At 46.3% G+C, this 25,808-nt stretch overlaps 1 protein-coding gene across 1 annotated transcript in view; it reads left to right on the forward strand.

Moving 5' to 3' along the window:
* Positions 1-25,808, forward strand: part of LOC138261971 (ATP-dependent translocase ABCB1-like) — a 519,774-nt gene that overhangs the window by 439,433 nt on the left and 54,533 nt on the right. The window contains 1 exon segment of the mRNA XM_069211572.1: positions 5,638-5,794. Coding sequence (XP_069067673.1) covers positions 5,638-5,794 — 157 coding nt within the window.

Genomic DNA, 25,808 nt, shown 5'->3' on the forward strand with positions numbered 1-25,808 from the left:
GGGTCTGACATTCAATGGCCGCCTCATAGACAGATGCCAGTCTTGGTCCTAGCTTGGACTGGTAAGTCGAATAAAATTCTATTGGGAACCCATCTGGGCCAGGCGTTTTATTACGTGCCATAGTAGCTATGGCTTCTTTCACCTCCGCTACCGTGATTGGTGCACCCAGTGCTGTTGCATCTTGGGCTGACACAGTAGGAAGTAGCAGATGACGCAGGAAGGCTTGTAGTCCTCATCCGAAGGATGTACCTTGCTAGTGTATAAGTCTCCATAGTATTTACGGAATTCATCATTAATTGCCTATTGGGAACCAATGCAAGTTCCCCCAGGCTGTATGAGTTCTACTGTAACTGAGCCTCTCTTTGCTGGGTTCGCCAGCCATGCCAACAAGGAACTCGCGCGGTCTCCCTCTGCGTGCGTCCGTGCCAAAAGGCCCTATAATCATAACAGCGCGACAGGTCCATCGTTACTATAGTTGTTTCGCGTGCGGACAAGAGAGACGCTTGCAAATCTGGGGAATTGGGACATTGCCGCTCTATCCTTCTCCGATTTCGTTCGGCCTCTTCTATATCACGAAGCAGTGCGCGCCTTTCACCGGCCGCTGCTGGGAGACAATTCCCCCTGATGACCACCTTAAACGTGTCCCACTCTAGTAATTTGGAAGTAGTCGAGCCCTCATTGGTCTCAAAATAAGTGTCTATTGCTAAACCAATGGTGTGCTTAAAGGCCTCGTCCTCCAGCAGAGAAGGCTGAAGCCGCCATGTAGGTATTGGTGCTCGTACTCTGGACCATCCCAGACTAAGAAATAGTGGGTTATGATCTAAGATTGTACGAGTGAGGTATTCACTCGCGTGGTCCAGCCCATGCACCTCTCGTGAGGAGAGAAAGGTATCTAGCCTGACATGTAAATCATGCATAGGTGAGTAAAATTAATAGTCTCGGTCATCAGTGTGCTGGACGCGCCAAGTGTCTACCAGTCCCCAGTTTTGATGCTAAGTCTAGTATGATTGGGTCATTCAAATGGTTGGGTATGAAGGTAAGGGGGGCTGTGATCTATCCAACATTATGGCCCTCATTCTGACCTTGGCGGGCGGCGGAGGCCGCCCGCCAAAGTCCCGCCGTCAGATTACCGTTCCGCGGTCGAAAGACCGCGGCGGTAATTCTGACTTTCCCGCTGGGCTGGCGGGCGGTCGCCTTCAGACCGCCCGCCAGCCCAGCGGGAAAGAGGCTTCCACGATGAAGCCGGCTCGGAATCGAGCCGGTGGAGTGGAAGCTGTGCGACGGGTGCAGTTGCACCCGTCGCGTATTTCACTGTCTGCGCAGCAGACAGTGAAATACTTGTAGGGGCCCTCTTACGGGGGCCCCTGCAATGCCCATGCCAGTGGCATGGGCACTGCAGGGGCCCCCAGGGGCCCGCGACCCCCCCTACCGCCATCCGGATCCCGGCGGTCCGACCGCCGGGATCTGGATGGCGGTAGGGGGGGTCGGAATCCCCGCGGCGGTGAAGCAAGCTGCGCCGCCGCGGAGGATTCAATGGGGCGGCGGTACACTGGCGGGACCCCGCCAGTGGTGCCGGTCCGACCGCGGCTTTACCGCCGCGGTCGGAATCCCCATTGGAGCACCGCCGGCCTGTCGGCGGTGCTCCCGCGGTCCTCCGCCCTGGCGGTCAAAGACCGCCAGGGTCAGAATGACCACCTATATCTGCTATACAATTGAAGTCCCCTCCGTAGAGTATTGGACCCGCTAAGTACGCTGCCGACATGGAGACCAAAAATCCCCCCTGATCTGTGTTAGGGCAATAGATGCTACCCAGGGTTATCGGTCTACCATCCAGTTTTCCGGCAATTACAGTGTATCGACCCAGCGGGTCAATAATGGTTGTCATGTGCTGGTAGGGCACTCCTGACCTAACCCAAATTAGTGTCCCTCTGGCAAAGGCGGAATAGGTGGTGCAGTAGACCTGACCCTGCCATCACTTCTGAAGAGTCTTGTTAGCATCTAAATGTGTCTACTGGAGCATCGCTATGTGGATTCCCCGCCTAGTGAGAAAGGAGAATACCCTATGACTCTTAGCCATGGAACGTATCCCTTGAACATTCCACATAAGGAATTTCAGATTCAACGGACTACCCATCAATAGTGAATTGAACACCCAACATTATACAGGTATGCAGCTTGTCCAGTCAACAGGGCGTGACTTGGATTATAACTAAACAACTGTTGTCCCAACTCCCCTTCCCCGGGGCAAAGGACATGATGTCTTTGGCCAAACTATTAAACAACAACAGTATTTCAGCAGTGAGCATAGTCTCTACTGTGTAACACCCAGTAAGTGTGGGGATAGCAACCTCAGTATTTGACAGCTGAGAGCTCCGGGGCACCTGGGGCCTGACCCCCCCTTCTTCGTTCGTTTGTGTATCAGGTACGATGAGACAATATTACCAGAGGGAGTCTATAACATTAGTAGTGCGGGCGGCGTATGCTCCATCAGACGCACCATCTTATTCAGAAGCTTGCCTGTTGGGTGACTCAGCACAGTGTTAATTAAGTCATGGTAGCCCCTTTCAGTTAAATTAATTTATCAGCCATTCCCGGGGTAACTGCAGGTAGAACTGTGCTCGATTGGGTAGAGGTCACAGTCTCGCCGCCGGAGTCCGAATGTCCATCTTCCTTCTGTAGGTTCGAGGGTGAAGCCGTGTCTGAACCCTGAAGTGTTCCGCCGAACAATGCAACCGCCTCCATCACCCGTTTTTTTTTTCCTGTACTTCTTCTGGGGTGGGTGGGTCAACCCTATGTGTTGGCTGTCGCCTTCTTGATCTAAGCCGCCGTTTCTTCTTGCTGTAGCGAGACATGTTATTCGGATCTGAGACAGAGCCTGACTCCAACCAGTCCCAAGCCTCCTCTGAAGTGGAAGACAATTCCGCTCCAGTTGACGTGACCACCCGGAGTCTGGCACAACATAGAGTAAGGAATCTCCAGGTCACAAAGTTTGCGTTTCACGGAGGCGTACTCCGCCTTTCGTTGTTGCACCTCTAGATAAAAGTCTGGGAATATGGAAATTTTACTGTTTGCTGTTGTCATCTCACCTTTTTGCCAGGCTTGGCATAATATATGGTCTCTATCTCTGAAATGTAGGAGTCTTGCTATCACAGGCCTCGGAGGAGTACCTGGAGGTGGTCCTTTGCTAGGTACTCTGTGTGCTCTTTACAGAGCAAAGAAGGTGGATAGTCCCTCCGGGGGAACCACTGTTTGCAGCCAGTTCTCCAGGAATCCAACTATATCAGAACCTTCACTCTTTTCTGGGATACCTATAACTCTGATGTTATTATGTCTCGCTCTGTTCTCTGCATCTTCCGCCCGATTTTCCAGCACCTTGAGGCAGTTATCTATGGTAATCAACCGGCTATTCGCTAGAGCCAAGGTGGGAACCCCGTCCGCCAAGTCTCGTTCCATTGTGGTAACTCTCTCTATTAGCCGCTAATGATCATCTTGTAGGAGGCCCAGGACTATGCTCGGCATGTCTATTTTAACCTCCAACGTTGTCCGGGAGGCTGCTGTGGCTTGAAGCACATCCTGGAGTGTTGGCACAGTGGTTTCTATTTCCGGTACTGGGTACGCGACCGGGTCTGTCCCTCCCGTGAGCGGTCTGGGACGTAAGGGGTCTCCCATGTCGCAGTCTCTTTTTTTAAGGGTCTTCCCCATTCGTATGCCAGGGGTATTTCTCTCGCTGCTCACTCGCGTCAGTGGGTCTGGATTATACAATGATGAGGTAGCATTGTCTCGTAGTAAAGTGAATGTTAGCCTAAGTTGGGGTTTCACGGCGCAGCACGCTTAAAATTTTGAAAATATCTCCTATCTGTGGTGTGTCCCATCCTCCGGAAGGCCTGATGGTCTGTTGTGTCACATTGTTCCTTGTTTCTGAAGTTCAGCAACCGGCCCTGGAGACTAGCAGAAACAATCCTTCTTTAGTGGTCCCAGCCGCGTTCACTCTGTTCTTCCTTTAGCTGTGGGCCCCTTCCCAAGCGCCCGCCTCTTACTGAGTTCTCTGGCCGTCCACGTTAGTGTGCCTTTAGAGGTGCCCAAGGTGCCAGTGTTCCTGCGCTCCCCTAGGGGACAGCTCCCTCCCCAGTGGTGCGAATCTTCAGTGGAATGGGTAAGTCAAAGCCCCACCATCATGTCTCTCTCTTACCGGCAAGGCCGCAGGGGAAGCACACTCCGCCTCCGCGTGTCTTCAGCCAGACTCTCTCTGTTTTCCGAGGCCCAGGCGTCTGGTCTGAGGTGGCGCCACCCCAGTCCCTCGGCACATGGGTCTCTGGCCAGGGCTCCAGCGCACGGATCCGTGTCTCTCGCGGAGCTCGAGTTTCCCGATCTGCCCCATCTGCCGCACCTCCTCCGTGAAGCACCTCGGCCCTCAGCAGTGGCCGCACTCAACCGCCTCCGCCATCAGAGGCGTACGAGCGTCAGCCGACCCGGGCATTTACGTTGGCCCGTGGCCTCTGACCCCCCACTTGTGCCGATAATCGGAGGGGCTTGCCGCACTCTGGACTCTCCACCTCACAGTGTCGCTCCTGGTTCCCGGCCTGTGGGGACGGCCGCCATTTTGGGTAGCTGTGTTCCGTGGCTTAAAAAGTCAGTTCGGGGCAACACATGTAACCCCAATAGTGTCCACCTGCTTCCCAGGGATCTCGGGGGTCCAGCAGAATCTCCTCCACTCTAATCTTGTCTCAGGATGGGCATTGAGGGAGAACTAGCGGCCGCCGGTCCTGAAGTCCATGTGAGTCTTGGCCACGCCCCATCTGGAAATATATTTTTAATGCTTTACACATAATGCTAATAGTGACAATGAGTGAACGTGACATTGCTAGTGATATGAATGATCATTTAGACTAAAATGTTATACATTGTTAAATAGTAGTATTTGTCAAATCTTTAGGAAGTTTGAGTGTTTCTAATGCCTATAGTAAGTACTGGACTATGTATTTCACAGTATGTTGGATTTATGTTCAAATGTAGAAGTAATTACATTCTGAATGAATGATGTCAAGTTTAAAAGATAACTATTACCTAATGTATCCACCCCAGTGAAATGTCCACATCTATTCTGTAGTGTGTAGTAATTTTGTTTCTGTGCATTGTAAAGCACTTTATGTTTAACAACGATAGGCACTGGATTAGGCATTGAAATTATTGCCTTGCAAATGATTGATGAGGTGTGAGCTTGAACCACACCTCACTACCTCCCAGAGAAGCCTGTAATTCTTGTGTCGTTATCACTGAGAGGTAGGGGCTTAAGGAGTTGTGTTTGGCTCAGTTTACAGTTTACACACTAAGACATATCTTAGAACATTAGAGTCAAATGACCACAGCCCTCATGCATGAGACCCAGTAGTCCCTGCTTGACTGTGGCCCCCTAAACCGGGTTGTGAAACCACTTTTCTAGATTTGTATACGTTTACTCATTTTGCAGCATCTGGAATAATACACAGTCATTTATCGCTATTTCATTTTACAGCCAGTGATATAATATGCTATCATGTATTAGTATGTGTTCTTTCATTTTGTGTAACCTCATCATTGATCAGAACAAGTAAATAACAGTATTTACACAAGTGTCTATTTTTGTCTCTTTCCTTTCAGTGTGTTTTCAGCCATTGTGTTTGGTGCTATGGCATTGGGGCAGACTAGTTCCTTTGCTCCAGACTATGCTAAAGCCAAGATGTCAGCGTCTCACATGTTCATGCTGTTTGAGAGAGTACCCCTCATTGATAGCTTCAGTGAGGAAGGAGAGAAACCTGTAAGTTAACTTACTGCTGGTACAGATTGCGTCTTTTGTTGCTTTTTCAGCTTAATACTTGAGTTATTATGTTTTAGTTAGCAATCCAGTGTTAAGAAAATTAACTTCTCCTTAATAGTCATGCATCTTTAACAATTACCATAATAGGAATTCCATAGTCTTACTTTACTGGGTTCTTGAGAACTGTCCTAACCAACCCAGATGGCTTTTTTAAATGGGATGATCCTTTTAGAAAATAAACATTTTCAACACTCAACCGATTTTAACTGTAAGACCATAGAGCACTGTTAATAAAGGTGAAGAGCAGCTTAAAAATTCCTAGTAAGAAGGTGTTTGTTCTTGGTCTTAGCTTCATTATTTCTTGTGAATGATTGTCATTTCCATAACGATCTAAAACTCCCATTCTGTATCATTCACAATGCATTTCCTGTTGGACAGAAGACTGCATTACAGAGTGTGCCTTTTCAGATAAGGTTATAATACTGTAAGTATAGCAAGACAAATTAAGTTTCAATACCTTTTCTTCCACTCTCTAAACGATCAAACATTTTTTTCTGAAGTCTTACACTAAGATAACTGGCATAGAATGTAAGTGAGGCATAAATAATGTGCACTGTGTAATAGAATGGTTTGGAATCTTAAAGGGTTCAATTATCGGATTTGTTTTTTCATCCATGGATTTGGCTGATAGCAATTACTTATGTAATAGAAATCTAATAAAATCTGCCAATTTACAGAATTAATTTGAATACATATGAGGAATTGATTGAACAGTATTACCCCAGAGCTGTTGATTTGAAAGATTATTACCTACTTGTTTAAGACATGAAACTATGTAAATCTTTAATATATTTGCTTTGCATTCGTATTAAATACACTCATCAAATCGACACCAACTGGCTGTACAGATAACAATATAGAGTGATGTTGGACACCACTTAAATAGAACAGGAGATCAGCATTAAACATTGTGCATAAAAATTCAACTTATCTTGTTACAGCAGACAGTGTGCAAGATTCTTGAGATTATTGTCACTCGGTTCTGTCAGTAACTTTGTTCGGCAGATTGAAAAACAGCCATATAAGTACAAACATAATTTCTGCAATTTAAAAATATACAGGATTAAATACACAGATATGTTAAAATGTTAGCTAAAACAACATCATTTCAGACCATCCTTTTTCTGATTTATATTAACTTCATAATAAAGTGGATACAGATATGGAAATAAACAAATATGTTAAAACTATAGCTAAAACAAACTCATCTCAAACAATCTTTTTCCTAAATTGCATTGCCTTCATAATCAAAAAAGCAACATTTAAACACACAAATGGGTTGTCAAGTGCAAACAAGTAGCTTAATGCAGACTTATGGTGTCTAATACTATGTACCAGGAAGATTGGTTTAAAGTGGTATCTCCTCAGAAGCGCATAGAAACCACAGAAAAGCATAAAGTACTGAGTGTTTTTCTTTGTGCGCCCATCACAAGGGCAAGGTGTTGTATCTGAAGGGCGTATCTTCATTACTGGAAATGCAACCAGATGATGTGCTGTGCCAGCACAAAATCCTGACGGTACAACATGATGCGAATATTAGTCACACAAGCTAAGTAATACTGACAACCCTCCTGTAGGCCAGCTGTCATGTAATAGGCCACAGTCGACTTCTTTAACTCAGCATACAGTCTACTGTCCTGCCTGTGATTAAATAAAAAACATCTTGATGAGATTTTTATGAAGAGTTAAGGTTTTAAGGGGATCTTGGAGAACAGAGATATTAAATAAGCTAAGAATGTTACCGTCCAATTTCACTACTGGACTCGACTGTTAAAATAGTTGGCAGAGTGGTTTTAAGCCACCATGTGGAATTGGCTGGTGGAAACTGGGATCCTGTCAGAGGTGCAGTACAGAATCTGTGAGGGTCTGGACACAGTGGAGCAATGTTTTAACCTAAATCTACTGATAAGCAAGTATGCCATTGATATGCAGGGCTCCATGTGTCTAGCCTTCATGGATCCGTCCTGCGCCTTCAACAGTGTGGCAAGATCACAGCTTTGGGAGATACTGATCGACCTAGGGGTTGATGGTATTTGGTTTTATTTTTGAGGGCCCTGTATTTCGATCTTTCTGCTGTGGTCCACTATGGCCCCTCAGGTAAAAAGACTGAGGGATTCAGGATTGGACAAGGGGTATATCAGGGGTGTGTTTTAGCCTCCCTGATTTTCTTGTGATAATGCTATTGGTTTGGACTCAGTTCTGTGCGCTAAAGTCACTGTTATTCCAACTGTTGCCAGCAGAAAGGTCACTGTATTGCTCTACATGGGTGACACAGTATTATCAACTAGAACCCCCAATGCTCTGAAGGCCTTAATTGATAAATCTGATATAGACTTCTAGTTGCGGATTTCTTACCTTAGAAATTCACCCAGGCATCATACTGGATCCAGAGATTTTTCTTTGAGCAATATCCTTTAGCGTTTTTAGGTGGCGTCGATCAACTCCTCGGGCGTTGTTGGCGTCATAGTCGCCGTAATGATTTCAGGAGTAGTTCATAGACGCCGCCTCAGCGAAGTGGCTTCAGTTCTTTTCTTTCTGTGCCATCCACTGATCCGGAGAGAGCTACCCTAGTGACTGCTTCAACATTTTTGTCATATTTTTGGTGAAGTTTTGGTGCACCGAGATGTTCCTGAAGACCGGATTCAAACCTTGCAAGGACTGTCACCGCATGATGTCGGTTATGGATCCACATCAGGTCTGTTTATGGTGCCTAGAGTGCGACCACGACCCGAAGTCGTGCTCAGAGTGCCGGGCCATGCACCTGAAGACATTGAGGCGAGTGGCTCCTCAAGCTTATGGCAGCTCGGTGCTTGACTCTGCATCGGTCCCGGTCTCGCTCGAGAGGAAGGTCTCAAGACCATTCGTGGAGCCACCACCACCCATCGTCCTCTAAGTCTTCAAGTCATGGTAAGAAGAAGTAGAAGAAATCTAGTCATCCTTCAACTTCACCCCGTCACTCAGCAGATACAACGCAGGAGGAGCATCAGCGCTTTAGGCCTCTGTCCTGGGAGCCTACTTTTGGGTCCACTCCATGCCTCCCTGAGTTTCTGGGAGCCGAAGCGACCCCTGCCGAATTAAGAGAATTCTATGATGCCATGATCCTCATTTTTGGGCGGTCCAACCCTGCTACGGTGCCTTTGGGCCCAGGGGGTACAGTTGGAGGGCCTTTGGGTTCCACGCCGACGGCTCCAGGTCCGGCCACCGAGGTCCACTCCGGATCCACTTCCAGATCCATACCGATGCTGGTTGTACCATCAAGACCTTCCCCAGCGCAGGTCCGACTGCTGACACTCCCAACATCGGTGGTACCCACTATCAACGTTGGCCCAATCCTGATCCCCAACGACTCAGATTCGATGGGGTCTACTCACCCCAGGTTGGATCCTGACCCTCATTCTTAAGGGTATGAATACTGGGAAGGATTGGAGGGGCCACTGGACCCTTATGAATACCAGGATGATTCTAACTTGGACTGAGCACAGGAGTTGGGCAAGACCAGTGGTTTGGATACCTCTTCAGACGCTGGCAGGCTGTGTCCTCCTATCATGGCTACGGTGGAAGGAGCTACTTATTCCATGGTGGTCAGTAGGGTGGCTGAGGTCCTCAGCCTTGAGCTGTCTACTGTTCAGGTCAGGTCTAATCTCTCGACGGAGATGCTTCAACCAGGGGTTTCCACCTCTGAGCCTCTCCTTCCATTCAATGAAGCTCTCACCAATGTCCTTTTGGGTACTTGGTCCAGACCCAACACAGGGGTTCCTGTGAACAGGACAACCGCACACCGCCATCAGCCTACCCTGAACGACCCTAAATTCCTGTCCCATCACCCCACGTGTTGAAGCCTTGTTATCCAAGCATCCTCATCCTCTGGCACATTCCCTTCTACACCTCCAGATAGGAAATCAAAAAGACTGGACCTATTTGGGAAGATGATGTTCTCTTCCTCCTGTCCAGCACTGCGGTCAGTGAACACTGCATGCCTTTTGGGCCACAAACTCACTCTCTGTGGGATACGGTCGCACAAGTCTTGCCACAGATACCGGAGGAGGTCCGTGCTATGATCTCCCAAGCTGTTATCGATGGGAGTGACGCTGCACAGTTCACGCTCCGATGTGGGCTGGACACAGCTGACTCTCTGGGTAGATCGGTTGCTGAAATGGTGGCCTTGAGGTGCCATGCCTCATTGAGAACATCTGGTTTCTCGGACAGGTCCAACAGACCTTTATGAACATGCCCTTTGATGGCACCCATCTCTTTGGAGACAAGGCGGACTTGGCGCTTGAAAGGTTCAAGGACTCCCGGGCTACGGCTCGGTCCCTCGGCCTTTCGACTGCCCCTCATCCCCAATAGTCTGCCTTTTGCCCCTTTTGTGGCCACGGAAGGGGCTCCCTCTAGCGTCACTTTCCCAGCCACCGTACTACACATGCGGTTCCGCCCATGTGTGGCCGGGGACACGGAATCCCACGTGGCCGTGGGACAGGGAACTAGAGAGCTCTGCCCAGTCTACCCCTGCCGCTGCTGACTCCAAACCCTCCTAGTCTGTCCCCTCACTACGGACCAGTTGGCTGGGGGATCACCTGCCCCACTGGGAATCCATCACTATAGACAGGTGGGTTTTGCAGATCGTTCGGAGGGGCTACTCCCTCCCCTTCAAGACTGCTCCACCAGCCATGCCTTGATCATGCAGCCATGTTCCAGAGGATCATTTGGCACTTCACCACCAGGAAGTCGCTGCTCTATTAGACAAGGGAGCCATAGAGAGGATCTCTGTGCAAGAAGTAGGTTGTGGTTGTTATTCCTCCTACTTTCTAGGGCCCAAAAAATACATGGGCCTACGTCCTATGCTAGACCTTCGGGCCCTCAATCTCTTCCTCAAGAAGGAGAAAATTAAAATGCTCACCCTGGCTCAGGTCCTACCTGCCTTGGACCCAGGAGACTGGATGGTAGCATTGGATTTGCAGGATGCTTATTTCCATATCCTTGTCTTGCTTGCCCACAGATGTTACCTACGATTCGTTGTAGGTCATGAGCACTTTCAATTTACCGTGCTCCCCTTCAGCCTTACCAGCGCTCCTCGGGTGTTCACGAAAGTGATGGCAGTGGTTGCAGCTCATCTGCGCAGGTTGGGGGTTTCAGTCTTCCACTACCTCGATGACTGACTGGTCTCCGGCGGAGTCTGGATTCCATATCAGTCTTTTGGAGCTCCGGGCGATCAGGCTTGCATTGAAAGCATTATTTCCCTCTCTCAAAGGGAAAGTGGTGCAAGTGTTCACGGACAACACTACCATAGCCGATCACAAATGGCATCTCCATCCGGAGGTGACGCAAGGTCTCTTTCAGCAGTGGAGTTAGATCTGTTTGTCTTTGCATAGAACGTACAATGTCACCTGTTTTGCGCGTTGTAGTTTCCAAGGCAGCACTCGCTCTGCAGCGCTTTTTATCTCGAGTGGAACTCCGGCCTCCTTTACGCCTTCCCGCCTATACCACTTTTGTCCAGAGTTCTCAAAAGATCAAGAACGACCAGGCCTAAGTAATCTAGATGGGTCTGGACTGGGCACGGAGAGTATGGTATCCAGAGCTACTGAATATGGCCACCTGTCCTCCACTCAGACTGCCCCTTTGGGAGGATCTTCTATCGCAGCAACAGGGGACAGTTCTCTACCTGAACCTGTCCAATCTCCGCCTTCATGCATGGAGATTGAGTAGCGGCAGTTGACGCCTTGTGACCTTCCACCCGAAGTCTGTGATGTAATCTTGGCAGCCAGGCATCCCTCCACCAAAACTGTAGATGCCTGTTGTTGGCATAAATTTGTGGCATGGTGTACCAACAAATCTGTTCATCCCCTTTCTGAGGTTCTTTTGTTCATTCTTTCTTTGGCCCAGCAGGGGCGCCCTTAAAGGCTATTTAGCAGCTATCTCAACCTTTCTTGGGCTGCCTGATCAGCCTTCACTCTTTAAGTTTCCTATTGTTAGTAGAGTCCTTAAGGGTCTTACCCATGTATTTTCTCCCACTTCGTTTATCATTCCTCAGTAGGACCTCAGTCTTGTCCTTACTTACTTATTGTGTGCTCCCTTTGAGCCGTTGCTCAATTGTCCCTTACGGCTCCTTACTTTCAAAACTGTTTTTCTTGTTGCCATCACTTCTGCTCGCAGACTGAGTGAGCTTCAGGCTCTATCTTCTAAACCCACATTTTTGTCTGTGCACCCTGACAAAGTGGTGTTACGCACTAGGGCCTCATTCCTTTCCAAAGTCCTTACATCTTTTCATGTAGGCCAGTCCATCACTTTGCCTACTTTTTACACACATGCACGTCCTTCTCATGAGGAAAAGAGACTCCACCGCCTGTATCTAAAAAGAGGGTTGACATTCTATCTCAATCGTACTAAAGATTCAACTCTTTGTTGGATATGTGGGTGCGAAGAAAGGGAAGGCGGTGCAAAAACATACCATCTCTTGATGGGTACTACTTTGCATAAAAATGTGCTATGCTTTGGCAAAGAAGCAATGCCCTGAGGGCTTTCTGTCTCATTCCACCACAGCAACTGCTGCTTCCACTGCATTAGCATGCGGAGTTCCTATCCTGGACATCTGCCAGGCAACTACGTGGGCATCCCTGCACTCGTTTACTAAACATTATTGCCTGGACAGTCAGGTCTGTAGGGACGGCTACTTTGGTCATTCGGTCCTGCAGGACTTTCTAGCATGATCTTGGTTCACAGCCCACCTCCGAGTATGGCACTGCTTGGGTATCTGTTCTAAGGTAAGGAATCTGCCACCAGAAGTCTCTATCAGATGAACCTGTTACTTACCTTCAGTAGCGGTATATCTGGTACAGACATAATCTATTTGCAAATTCCTTACCGACCCACCCATCCTTCCAATTTTTGATCTTATTTCTAGGGACTGGACTTCCCTATTCAGGGCCTTAGCTCTCGCGCACCAATTTCAGTGTTCTTTGTGGCAATGCGCTTTGGCGTGGAAAGTCGTGAAAAGAAACTGACTTCACTGCTCTGAGGAGGCATCTATGTACTACGCCAACAACGCCCGCGGATTCGACCAATGCCACCTAACGACGCGCAAGGGTATTGCTCAAAGAAAAATCTCTGGGGGAAATTCTAAGGTAAGGAATCTGAAACTAGAATATGTCTCTACCAGATATATTGCTATCAATACACATACACATACACAATGTACATTTGTGTCTTTCATGGGTTTCCTGGGTCCGGCCACAAATCACTCCAAAACATTTATTATGTCATGCGATTTAGGGCAAACAATGATGAGGGGTATAAAGCTGCAAGACCAAGCTGTGGCCCTTATCCCTGAATTCTCTTATCTAGGAGCGGTCTTTGACTAAAAGATACTTAGCGACCTTGCATTTCTACTATTAGGCAGAAATTCACTGGCTCTACAGAGTATTATTTTGTCCTGGCCTGCCACATCAGGAAAAAGCCTATAACCCATCTTTAGGAGTGCCTTTGGCAGGTATCCGGCAGGAAGCTCCCATCATGCTCCGTGGCTAGCCTCAGACACAGGGAGAGGGTGCACGTCGGAGTGAGACGCGCTGTGGACACAGTATTTCTTTCTACTTACGAGCGCAGCGGCAAGCAGGACGCCGAAATTCGGATCAAGGGGAGCGGCACCTGAACTGGCTGTATCGGCCAAAACGGGGCTGAAGCAGCCGATTACGGAGCCGGTGGCTACCCGCACCCCCCGGCAAGTGCAGTATCGCTGGAGTAACCCAGGAGCTGAGGGTGGAACCACCTGACTGTTGACTTCGTGGCTACAACCTCTCGGCTCCTGCAATAGCTCGCCGGCAAGGGAGAGACCGGCACGACACACGGAGGTGAGGCAGGCGACGTAAATAAAAAAAAAAAAAGGAGAAAAAAAAAAGAAGACTGAATTGAAAGGCCGCTTTCAATTATATTGGCCTTGGCTCTTTAGGTGAGAATTCCTAGTCAATGCCTAATATATTGTGGGACTTTGACTGCCAGGCTTGTTCAGCGTGCCAGGGGGTTTCTAATTAAGAGAACTATTTTCCCAAAGGACATTATTGGTTACTATGGCTCTGCTAGTTCCTGTTTGCACTCAGCCAAATGCGGATTCAGTCGCACTTTGAGGATTAAGACAGACCATTGCTTCCTCTCCATGTAAGGGAGCTATTAGAGTGGAAATTACTTACTTAAAACACTGGTCTTGAGACTTGCCCCTGGTGCGATTTGCCAGCCCTTCTCTGTGCTTCGCTAACAACTCAATTGCGCCTAAAATATCAGGACAAGCGCGTTTAAGGTGGGACACAGCTACTCCGTGACCTTTGATGATGCAGCGTTCTACACATCACTTGCTGGGCACAGGCTGCTCTGCCGCCAAGGCTCCTAGAATATCCTTCGGATAACCACATACACAAGGCTCCATCTTTAGGACCTGCCCTACCATCCGCCATAGATTTAACTTCTAACTCTACTTCGCCCCTGTCTCATAATTTACCACCCTCCATGAACAATTTGGCAAGCCTTCACCTTAGCTCTGACTGTCCATCTGATGAATTAAGAGTTTTGCCATCCAACTCAGATCCCAGTCCGGGATCATTTGGTAAAGGCTCTCCATTGCTCACTCAGTCGACCCCTAGCTGGAACTCTGAGACCTCCTGCGGCCAGGTGACGGATATGGACTCTGCCTCCAAGCCACTCTATCCCTTGTTTGGGGTGGGGAAAGGCCAGAAAGAGGTTACCCTTCACTGATTAACATCTGCGTCTCTGCCCCTCAGGCAGATAGCTCAGTTTCTCTCCCACTGCGCGAGTCAATCAGCAGGGTCAGGGTAGACACAGTAGCTGGATCCTCCCCTAATGTTGCTACTCCTGTTGGGTCTTCTGAGTTAAATAGTCAAAATGGGGCTCTGTCTCAGGATCTGAAAGATACAGCAAGTACTGACACCCTCCCCCCCCCGATAACTTACTCCTGCAGATACTAAGGGAATTAAAAACTCTGAAAGTTTCGCAAGATGACACAAATCAGAGAACAGAATCGCAATTGAACTTAATCTGTAGTAATATCCAACAACTTAGTTTGCGAATTACGGATATCGAACAGCGAGTTTCTGACCTTGAGGATGTCCGTGTGACTGTAGAACCGTCCCTAGCAAAGTGTCAGGTGGACCTGCTAGATCTACAGACTTGGCTTGACGACAGCAAAAATCGTTCACGTAGATCTAATTTGAGATTCACGGGAGTCCCTGAAGGCCGTGAAAATGGCCAGACAGTCACAGATCTGGTCACTGGTCTTATTCAACGTCATGTTCTATCAGAACCAACGGACAAGCATTCGGATCTCACCATCATGCGGGCCCATCGGATCCCCGCAGTGCAGCCTCCCAACGCTCGCATTATTCTATTGAATTTTGGTGATTTTCGCATCAAGGAACGGATTCTTCAGCAAGCAATTAAGACTAAAATCTACCAGGTTCCCTGTGACTATGCATTTAAGATTTTCTCAGATATGTCGGTGGTGGCTGTGCATCGGAGAAGAGAATGGAAAGGGATGATTCCGGCATTTCAAAAAGCTGGGGCTCAGGCTGGACTTGTGCAGCAATCCAAACTTAAAGTGTTTTTTCAGGGTCATTCAAATTTTATTCATACAGTTGATTCTGCTAAATGCTTGCTACATGTAATTCAAAACTCTGAGCAGTCAGGTCGAACAAGGGGGGGGTGGGGCCGGGGTAGAAAAAGCTTAACAAGAGAAAGGCAGGGCGAGATACATATTTTACTAAGAGGGATGATGATGCTGCAAGAAAATGTGTGATTCTATCGATAGCGTCTACAATGCATGTCCAGGTTATTTGCACTTTAGACTCTCTCCAGTCTGTGGCTTAGGGTGCCATGTCAAGGCACCAGGTTAGGGAAGGTTGAGGGTGGGGGGTGTGGCCTCGGGTTGCCCGGACGGGAGGGCTCCAGGTGTTGGCCTCCGAGGGTGAGGGTTGGGGGGGTTAGGGAGGGAGTGGGTTTGGGGGGGGGGGAGGTACGGACACCAGGATCCGTTTTGTCACTTTAGAGCGCTGCTATGCCTATTATACAGTATTTAACTCCATAGTGTGGGTGATATTATTCAGACCAGGTCAGGGTGTAAATCAATGACAAAATGTTTTCTTCCATTAAGAATACTCTCCTGGAATGTTAATGTATTAAATAACTGTGGGAAAAGGTCCGTAATTGAGGAAAGGGTTACCGCTTTAAATCTCTCAGTTGTACTTTTACAGGAGACTCATATTCCGGTTAATGAAGTTCCGGATTTCCACATGTTTAAAAAAATGGCTGATTTTAAAGTAGTCGCTGCAGCTTCAGTGGCTCACAGAGGTATGGCAGTCTTCCTAGCCAGAGCCCTCAATGCACAGCCACTTGATTTCTTTTTGACCCCGACGGTGTTGGGTCCAGTGTTTAATTGTCAAAGAAAGATTTGTCTTTGTTAGTTTTTATGCCCCTCTGTTAGATGACCCAGCTCCATATGTAGCCTTTTTTCACTCCCTTTTGCAATTAACAGGCAAAATCATTATTGGAGGATATTTTAATTTCCTTCAGGATCCAGTTTTGGATACTACAGTTAGGGGTAAGAAACAACACAAACCCAGAGTTGCAAAACATTTTAAAAGACTATGTTAAGGTCTTGATGCTCTATGATCCCTGGAGAACGAACCATCCTGATGCGAGGGAATATACTGGTATTTCCACTCGGTTCAAAAGCTCCTCTAGTAGCGATTTCTTTCTGATATCAGAAACATTGTGTTATAGAACTCAGTCGGTCCAGCACTCTGGCCTTTCAGACCATACCTCCCTGTTGCTGGAAGTGTCTCTCTATTCCAAAGCTCCTACAATTCAGACTAGAAGGTTTTTTTTTTTAATCTCCAGCTTCTTTTGGATGAGGGGTGGCTACAGATCTCTCAGGCTGAAATAAGGGACTTTTTCAAATGCAATCAGGGATCCTCAAACTCCAGCTGTGGTCTGGGATTCATTTAAGGCCTTTTTTAGGGGCTGGGTAATTGCCGAAGAGGCAGCTGAGTAATCGTTTCTGAGACAACAAATCACTGCACTGGAAGAGGCAGTTCAAAAGTGTTTAATTGCCTATCTACATGCTCCCTCAGAAAATAATAGGCAGTCTTTTGAAGCTGCTAAGAAGGCATTGGCTGATAACTTTTTTAGAAGGTGGATATAGAATATCGGACTTATAAACAAAAGGTCTATGAAGAGAGTACCTTTACAGGAAAATGTTTGGCATGGCAAGCTCGAGATCGTATTGCTGGTAATATCATGCACGCTCTAAGATGTCCTGTCACTGGGGCTAGACATACTGACCCCTGAGCCATCGATAGAATTATGCTGGGGCATTATAGACAAATTTATAGCTATGCCCCAGTCATTGATCCCAGATCTACTAAGAAATTCCTGAGGGACCTGGATATTCCCTGTCTCTCAGACGAAGACTGTGAGGTGCTGTTACAGCCATTTACGAAGCCAGAACTCCTAGACGTTGTTAAGAACCTCCCCATGGGGAAGGCCTGTGGACCGGATGGCTTCCCGGCTGAGTTTTATAAGGCTTTTATCAATGCATGATTTTTTGGCCTTAATTAATGGCCTACTGATGGGCAAGCAGATTCCTAAGACCTGGCATTCAGGAAACGTGGTTAGCTTTCCTAAGAAAAACAAGGACAGGGAGGACCCCAATGCATATCGTCCAATTTCATTGTTAAATACAAATTACAAAATTATTACAAAACTTTTGGCCAATAGCCTTAATGGGGTAGTGAACAAACTGGTGCATCCGGATCAAAATGGGTTTATAGCTGGCCGGCAACTTGCTACCAATACACATTTTTTGGCTGAGGCTCTTGATTATTTTGCTTCTAATAAAGTCCCTGCCCTCATTCTTTTACTAGACGCGGAAAAAGCATTTGACTTGGTTGTACGGGACACGCTTTCTGCAGTATTGTCCAGCTACAAGGTGCCCTCTCAGGTTACTGCACTAATTCAAAGGCTGTACTTAAATTCGGAAGCCAATATTATTATAAACTCAAAGTGCGTCTGCCAACTTCAAATACAACGAGGGACTAGGCAGGGTTGACCTTTATCCCCCATACTATTTGCTCCTTTTATTGAGTTTCTAGCCATTAAAATTAGACAACATATTCAGATTCAACCTCCTTTAAAGTTAATGGGAAAGATCAAACTCTATGCGGATGACATCATCATGTTTCTAGATAAAGAACGTACTTCTCAGGAAGCGGTTTTTAATGTATTTCATGAGTTTGAGCAAATTGGTGGCTATAAGATCAATATGAGCAAGACCGATATTATTCTTTGCGGCACCTCTCCTATCAATCTGCTTCCTGAATTAAGATGTTGTGTGAATGCCAATCCAAAGAGATATTTAGGGATTTATTTCTCTGCCAATATCTAAATTTTGCTCCATTACTTCAGAAAACTCAGGCTTTGCTGTCCCGCTGGGGGTCCCTTCCCCTTTCTATAATAGGTCGAACTGCGTTAATTAAAATGTCGATTTTACCACTCTTCAAATTTTTTTTGCAGCCGTCCCGTGTGTTCTAACGCAAAACTTTTTCAGAAAGCTGGAGTCCATATTTCGCCCTTTTATTTGGCAAAACTGGAAGGCTCAAGCCGCATTAAGTATACTATATGCGGATACAAAAAGTAGGGATTAGCTTTGCCGAATTTCAAAGACTATTATTTTGCTTTTTTTGCACTTTACTGTGCTAGCTTTAAAATGGATCATTTGGCAGGTTGTAGGTTCTTTAATGATTTTCGGGATTTAATATGTAGGGAGCATAATATTTAGAATATAGCACTTTTGGCGAAATCGCCTAAAAAAGTTCGCTATTAAGATTTTCAAATGTTTTTTTAAGAGAAGATCAGACTTTTTCAGAAAACATTCAATCCCATTTTTTCATTTTGACACTCCTCTTACAAAGATCTTGGTGCACTCTGGTGCTCAGCTTAATGAAGACTTAGTAAGGAGATGGGAGCACGCTAGATTCAGTAAAATTGGGGATATTCGTGCCAATGACAACTGGGAAACTCCCTTAAATATTCTGTCTGCTGTCAAAAATGACTTCCTTTTGGTTGGATCCTATAATATTTTGTTACATATTTTGAGGGATTTAGATGTCAATTCTATTATTAACGCCCAGTCGTTGGTTTCAGAATTGGTGGATCCTCCTTAGATAAGGACTGCAGGGTCATGGAGAAGGCTTCTGGCAGACAGGGACAAAGCAGATCTTGGGATAAAAGCTCAAAGGAAATGGGCTCGTCAGGAGGGCTTAGAGCTTTCAAGTGAATGCTGGGAGAGCATTAATTGTCTGGATTTCTCAGTTCTTAGAGGGGCAAACTGGCACCGAATTATATTTTTCAGCAAATGGTTATTGTATCGAACCCCGCAGGCCCTGTCCCACATGGGGACCGGCTATCCTGATTTGTGTTTCCGTTGTAAGGAAGTAGGGGTGGCAGGCTTGACTCATGTGATTGCGACATGCCAATGTATACAGAGGTATTGGGCTGGAATGTTTAAGATGTTAACAACTATGGCGCAGGTTTCCATATCTCCCAGCATTCGGCTGATGAGCTTGGGTTATGACCCTTAGGCAAGGCTCCCTTCTAGGTGGGCGAAGCTCGTATTTATCGCCACTGTGGATGCTAGATCTCTTCTGTTAAGAAATTGGCATTCTGAGCTGTCTCCCACTAGTCAAGAATGGCGTTGTAAGATGACGCAAGTCAGGGTTCAGGCAATGAGATATACTAGCAGAGTAGGTAGTGGTAAAGAGTTCTCCCTGATCTGGGGGGATTATTTCTTAGATAAGCCTGGCTGAATTTGTTTATTTGTTTATGGTTTAATTTTCTATTGAATGATTATACACAACTTTTTATTTTCACTGAAAGTGACAATGTATCATTTTTTGTTTCGGTGTTACTCGATCCTGGCAATAATAAAAAAAAAAAACATCTTTGCTGGAGATTTATAGGAGAAAATGCCTCCCCATTTTATCGGATGGTGCCAGCCTGTGGGGATGTGTTAATTCTAAGCCCCTTCAAAGTGTGCCAAATAGAGTGCTACAGAGACTCTTGGGAGTGCCACCCACCTGCTCCATCTGTATTGCTCACCAGGACCTAGGGATGGAGTATGTAGCAGATGCCGTTAATTTAGCACTTCTAATGCTGTGTCGCTCTATAGGGACTAACCCACATGCTGGCTTCAATAGAGAAATTCTTCTGGATTGTTTGAAGTCTGATAAGGCGGTGTCCATCCCTTGGCTCCAATATGTTAAGTTGGGACTCTAATATGTTAAGTTGGCGAGCCACCATTTTTTGATCATCCTTACATTTTTTGATCATCCTTACAGCATGTTTAAGCAAGATTTGGTCTGTGTAAAGTCTCTGTTCAACCAAAAAAGACGAACCACTAGAGAGAAAATTTAACTGTCTAAAACCATGGTCAGAGAATATGCCCCATTGCCCCCACGTGTCACCAGCGATGGCTCCATACCTAACCCGGAGAGAATGCTGCTCATGCAATTTTGCTTGGGTTTCACTCCTTTCTACTCAGGTAGTTTGAAATGGCTAGTATTACAACATGCCCCTGCAATGAATGATCACATCAAAGCCTACTACAAATTTGTGTTTCTCTTGTAAATTCTACCAGGAATTTAGCAAGCTGTATTTGCTTCCTCTGGTTAAAGGGCAAGGTATTCGGACCTCATTGAACTTCTCCAAATCTTGGAATCACCCTCGGATTGTTAGTGTTGGACTCTTCCTATAATGAGCTGTAAAAAGGAGGAATTCATTGCTGTTTTAATTGTCTCTTAGCTGATCTGTTTATATTGTTAAATGTATTATGGTGTTGCCTATTTTTTTGGTTATGTTTTATTAATTCCCAGTCTGTGCAGTAGTTGTAGAAGTTTAAAATATATCAGTCGTATCACCCTGGAATGAAGACTGCTTGCTTTTACGGTGTCTATTGCACTTTTATGGCCATACTTCTGGCTGAAATTAAGATTTAGACTGAAACTGAACTGAACTAAATAAGCTACTAAAGGACACACAAATGTAAGAGAGCCATGGGATGTTTAAAACATGATCCAGAGCAAGAAAGTCTGAGATGACTGATTTGGTTGAACCAGTTTCTGCTTTGGTCACCATTGAGAGCCACAGTAATAGGGGTTTTACAAGGAGAAGATCTTCCAAAACTTGCAAACCATCCTCCCTGTGTATAATCACGATGAGGCTGAGGAAGGCAGACATAGCAGCTGTTTCAGAGATTAATTATCCTCTGACTCGAGGGGTATAGCCCCACAGACCTCTTCCAAATGTGGCAGTTGACAATCCTCTAGCCTTATATGTCAACTATCTCTTTAACCGGTCGATTGTCCAGCTTGTGTGAAACCCTACGAAACGTCCCCTAGCTATTCCTGGACAGCCTGTACCCTAGCATTAGTGACCTGTTGAGACCATGCACCGTTGCTTGCAGAAAGAATCCCAAAATAGCAAAAGGAGTTAACTCTAACAATAGGTGAATGTCCAATGAAGAAAGTTCCACATTTTTGCTTTTCCTTCCCGCAGACCACAACAAATGTTTTGGGTATATTAATAATTATTTTCTTGGAAACCGTAAAATCCTCAAATATATTCATCAGTTTCTGGAGGCCCTTTGGTGTCCTAGATAATAAAACTGTGTTGTCAGCATATAACAAGACAGGAACAGGCCTACCTGCCACACTGGGTGCATTGGCCTGCACGGCTTGGAGAGCACCATCCACTCTGTTGATAACAAGGGAGAACTAAAAAGGTGTCAGTACTTGACTCTGTCTAATTCCCCTTCTCAATCCAAAAGGGGGAGAGCATTCCCCATTCGGGCCATACCGGACCTTTGATGAAAGGTTCCTATAAAGATGGGCCAAAAAAAAAAATTCTTCTGGGGCACCAAGGGGGACCAAAGTAGACCAAAGGATAGAATGGTCGACTAAATCAAAGGTTCTGCTTAATTCAGCAAAACAAAGATAGAGGGTCCCAAACTTAGCCATGGTGTACTTGCTAGTCAGAAACTCAAGGTTCATGCATTGCTCAGTTGTACCCACACCCTTCCTAAAACCAAACTGCATCTTTGAAAGCATGAAGTTTTCCCTTGCCCAATCCTTGAGTCTCGGCAGGGGAATCCTGCACATCGCTTTTGCTGAGTAATCTAGGAGGGAAATAGGGCAATAACATTTGTGGTCTGCCTTGTCTCCCTTCTTAAGGATTGGGACAATAACCGACACAGCCCAAGAGGGGGAATCTTGCATTCTCCTGCCTAATCAAACACCTGTGTCAGGATGGGGCCCCATAGATCCCTTGAAGCTTTAAAAGCATTGACTGGGACCCCTTCGGGCCTGGGACCTACCTGCTTCTGCTTTGTTCAAGGGCAAGGAGAACCTCCTAAAGAGTGATATCTAATGGGAGATGTTTTGAACACAGGTTTTGATCACCCTCAGCTGGTCGGCAGACCTCCCAAGCGAAATCAAAGATGGTCGAAAAATGAGGCATCCATGCCTCATAAGGGTCAAAACAATTGACCTCAGAAATACTGTTATGCTTAAAAAATCGTGCGTTAACCATTCTCCATAACAACCTAGGGTTGTGTGTCTCAGCAGCCTTTAACAATTTAGACCAGGCCTCTTCTTGCAGTTCCTTTTCCTGGCTGCTAAAACTTGCCTACAATTCTTGTGCAGTAGTATGATGGCTAAGTGATCCCTTAGGGTACCATGTAAAGCTGATTTCAGGAGCTTGGAAGCCATAGTACACCCAGTGGTCAAATCACATGTATTATTGGAAATTATTAGAGGTTGTTGAACATGAATGAAGTGAGCCTAGTGACCTGCTAATCATGTCAAAGGAAGCCAGTAGCTTTTCATGATCCACCACCATCTCCAGACAATAATCGAATTCCACAGTGTTCCTTTTAAATAGCTGATGTAAAAGGAAATTAGGGTCAGTCCTTGTCCTTTTCATACGTACACTGTTTAGTCTTACCAGAGCAATGCAATCAGAATCTCTTAACATTTTGACCCAAGAGGATATGGACAGAACAAGGGGGTTGTGATCGCTATTGCAGTCGGGATAACACGAAAATAACTAACCAATTTATTACCTATAAAAGAAGGAATCAACATCTGTTTGTCAGTACAACTACTTGTAAGTAAAAAGAGGTCATATTTTAGAATTAATTAGTTAAGTGCATTACTATACTCATTATGCCAGAAATGCGGGATACCTGCCCCTTATGTATTTTTAATCCCACTGATTCGCTTAGCCCACAAAAAATATTAAAGTCACCTCCACATGGTGTAATGAAATTAGAATGAATTAAGCGTAAGAAGGCTTCCAACCCTGCTTCTAGTGCACACCATATTGCATGTCTAATCAAATACATTATTGTAGAAATTGACCACCACTAAGTCAGGGGCAGGCCTTAGGTGAAAGCCAAAGAAACTGGGAATGAGGCAAAATAGACATAGACCTTTTGGTAACAACAGATGGTGTATTTGCAATTAAAATCAGCAGGCCACCCTTTGCTCACCCTGAAAAGGATGATAGGTAACCTAGAAAATGGGACGAGAAGCCCTCAAAACAAATTGGATCCAGAGACCAATGACGTGATTTAGATCTTTGCAGAGGGGAATACTGTCACAAACTTGACGGATATCCCATCTGCTATACGAGCCTATTAAATCCTATGGAGATCATTATACGGTGGATGGGGCATCGGTCACGTTTGTGATGGAGTATTCCCCTCCAACAAGATCTAAACCAGGCACCGAGTCTACTGAGTACAAATAATATCAGAGACTATTGTCTTTTGGAGCCATTCTAGAATATCCAGCTTATGTCGAAGCCCACACATATTCCAGGTGACAGATTGGCATGTACCATCTCGGGCTTGAGAAGCAGCTCATGGAGGAACAACTGTAGGGCCACTATGGGCAGGAGTTGCAGGCACAGGAGGCTGTTGAGAAACCGGGTTAGCAAGGCCCACACCTTCTGATGCATGAGGGAAAACAAGGTTCTCTAGTACATCTCCTGAGTTAGCTATAGTGTCTGCATGAATGTCCAGGGAACTCACTCCAGCTGCGCTATTAGAAGGGTTCAGACACCATCAGTCTTGGTCATCGAGGTGAGATAAGACTTCAAATGTGTTCTTAGTGGGGATGCTGAAGATTGATTGACCAGTGTTGACAGATGTACTCCCTGCCCATAGCCCGCCCTTGGTAAAGACTGGAGTACTAAGTGGCTGTAAAAAGACCCTGGAGGCAGTGCCCTAATATGGCCTGAGAGTGATGTTATCCTTCTCAGGCACTATAATAACAATTCAACAATAAAGGGATTCCTGAAATTCACTAATACACAGTCCACTGGAGAATCTTTAGGATGGATACCTAGCCATGGATATCTTCTCTGATCTTCCGACAGGACTTCCTGAGCTAGATTCTGCGCCCACTGTGGTTTAGCATTTATTTTTCAGGGCCTCAGAGTCTTCACTTGTGTTAGGAGGTAGTTCGGGGACGTCTTTAAGAATGATTAAGTAAGGCATGCATTCAGGGAACAATTGAGGGTATCATGGATGAAATCCACACAAGTGTGGACCCAATTGATTGCTAGATGTGGATCCACCACTTTCGAATCCACTTCCCCTTTCTCTTCCCTGCTGTTCACCAACACAGCTTTGGGCTTGCCGCCCCAAATTCCCCCCTGAATTCTGGCCATTGGCTGTTCCAAGCATGCTAGAGTGTGTTAGAGGGAGTTGTGGGCTAGTCCTAGCCTGCATCTGCTGTGTCTTGGAGAGTGTATTCAAATTGAGGGTCCTAAAGTAGGTTATAAAGAGGATAAGGATATGATACCTGATGATATGGGTGATGGGCCTTGAAGGCCTCTGGTCTCATATCCAACTAGTCGAGGCGAGCAACTGAGGGAGCAAGTTTTGACTTTATTATGTGCTTGAATTTTACTCTCAATGAAGCTTCTCATGAACTATGAAGTGGGTGCTTGAAGGCCCTCGTCTGTCTTGCGTGAAGAGGTAGAAAATAATAGGTGACTACACTGGGAGGAGTTATCAAGTAACAAGCATGTTAGCCTAGCGTGAACCAAAGGTCATCTCTCTCCTACCAGCTGGCTTTGCTCAGACAACTCTCTTGGCCTTAGGCTTAGGCTTAGTGGTAGGCCTAGTAATAGGGACTGGAGAGGGGATGGTATTAGGGCCGCACTTACTGTTTCCTATCTTGAGATGTCTTGCGTACGTCTGTTGTGCAATGGTTGAAGGGGAGCTAGGTGTGTGTGCTTAAACCTGTGGAGTGGTAGGTGCAATATCTTTATCCATATCCAGAGCTGGCGATATCGCCAGCCTAGAGCGGGAGGTCAGTATGGGAGATCCAAGGCTCATTCATAGCCTCCTCTCTGAGAGGGCGATCTCTCTGTGCTCCCTATGCCAATAGCCCTCCAGCATACGGTCAATGGATGTGAGTTTCACAGAGGCCGTATAGATGGAAGCACCACCTAGTACCATCTTTTTACCCATCCTCTGTAATGGAGCACGGCGCACCAGCGATGGCTAAAGGGCATTGCCGCCGAATCTGGGACTGTGGCCCTCCATTATGACTGCGGCAGTCTTTTCCCAAGATTGCCATAGCCTCTTCCGTATTATGACTGCCACCGGATATCCACATTGCTGGTGATCAGATATCCAGTGGCATTCACTACGGCGGTCAGCAGCACTTAGGCGATCCCACTCCCGACACCACCGCGTCTGAAAAAGACTGCCCACAGAATTACGACCTATAATTCTGTGTGGCGGTCTTTTTCTGGCATGACGGTGCCAAGAGTCAATATTGGTTGTTCGTAATAATCATTGAATTTATCCCTTGCCTGCTAACTGTTG

The sequence above is a fragment of the Pleurodeles waltl genome, chromosome 10 (assembly GCF_031143425.1).
Source record: "Pleurodeles waltl isolate 20211129_DDA chromosome 10, aPleWal1.hap1.20221129, whole genome shotgun sequence".
NCBI lineage: Eukaryota > Metazoa > Chordata > Amphibia > Caudata > Salamandridae > Pleurodeles > Pleurodeles waltl.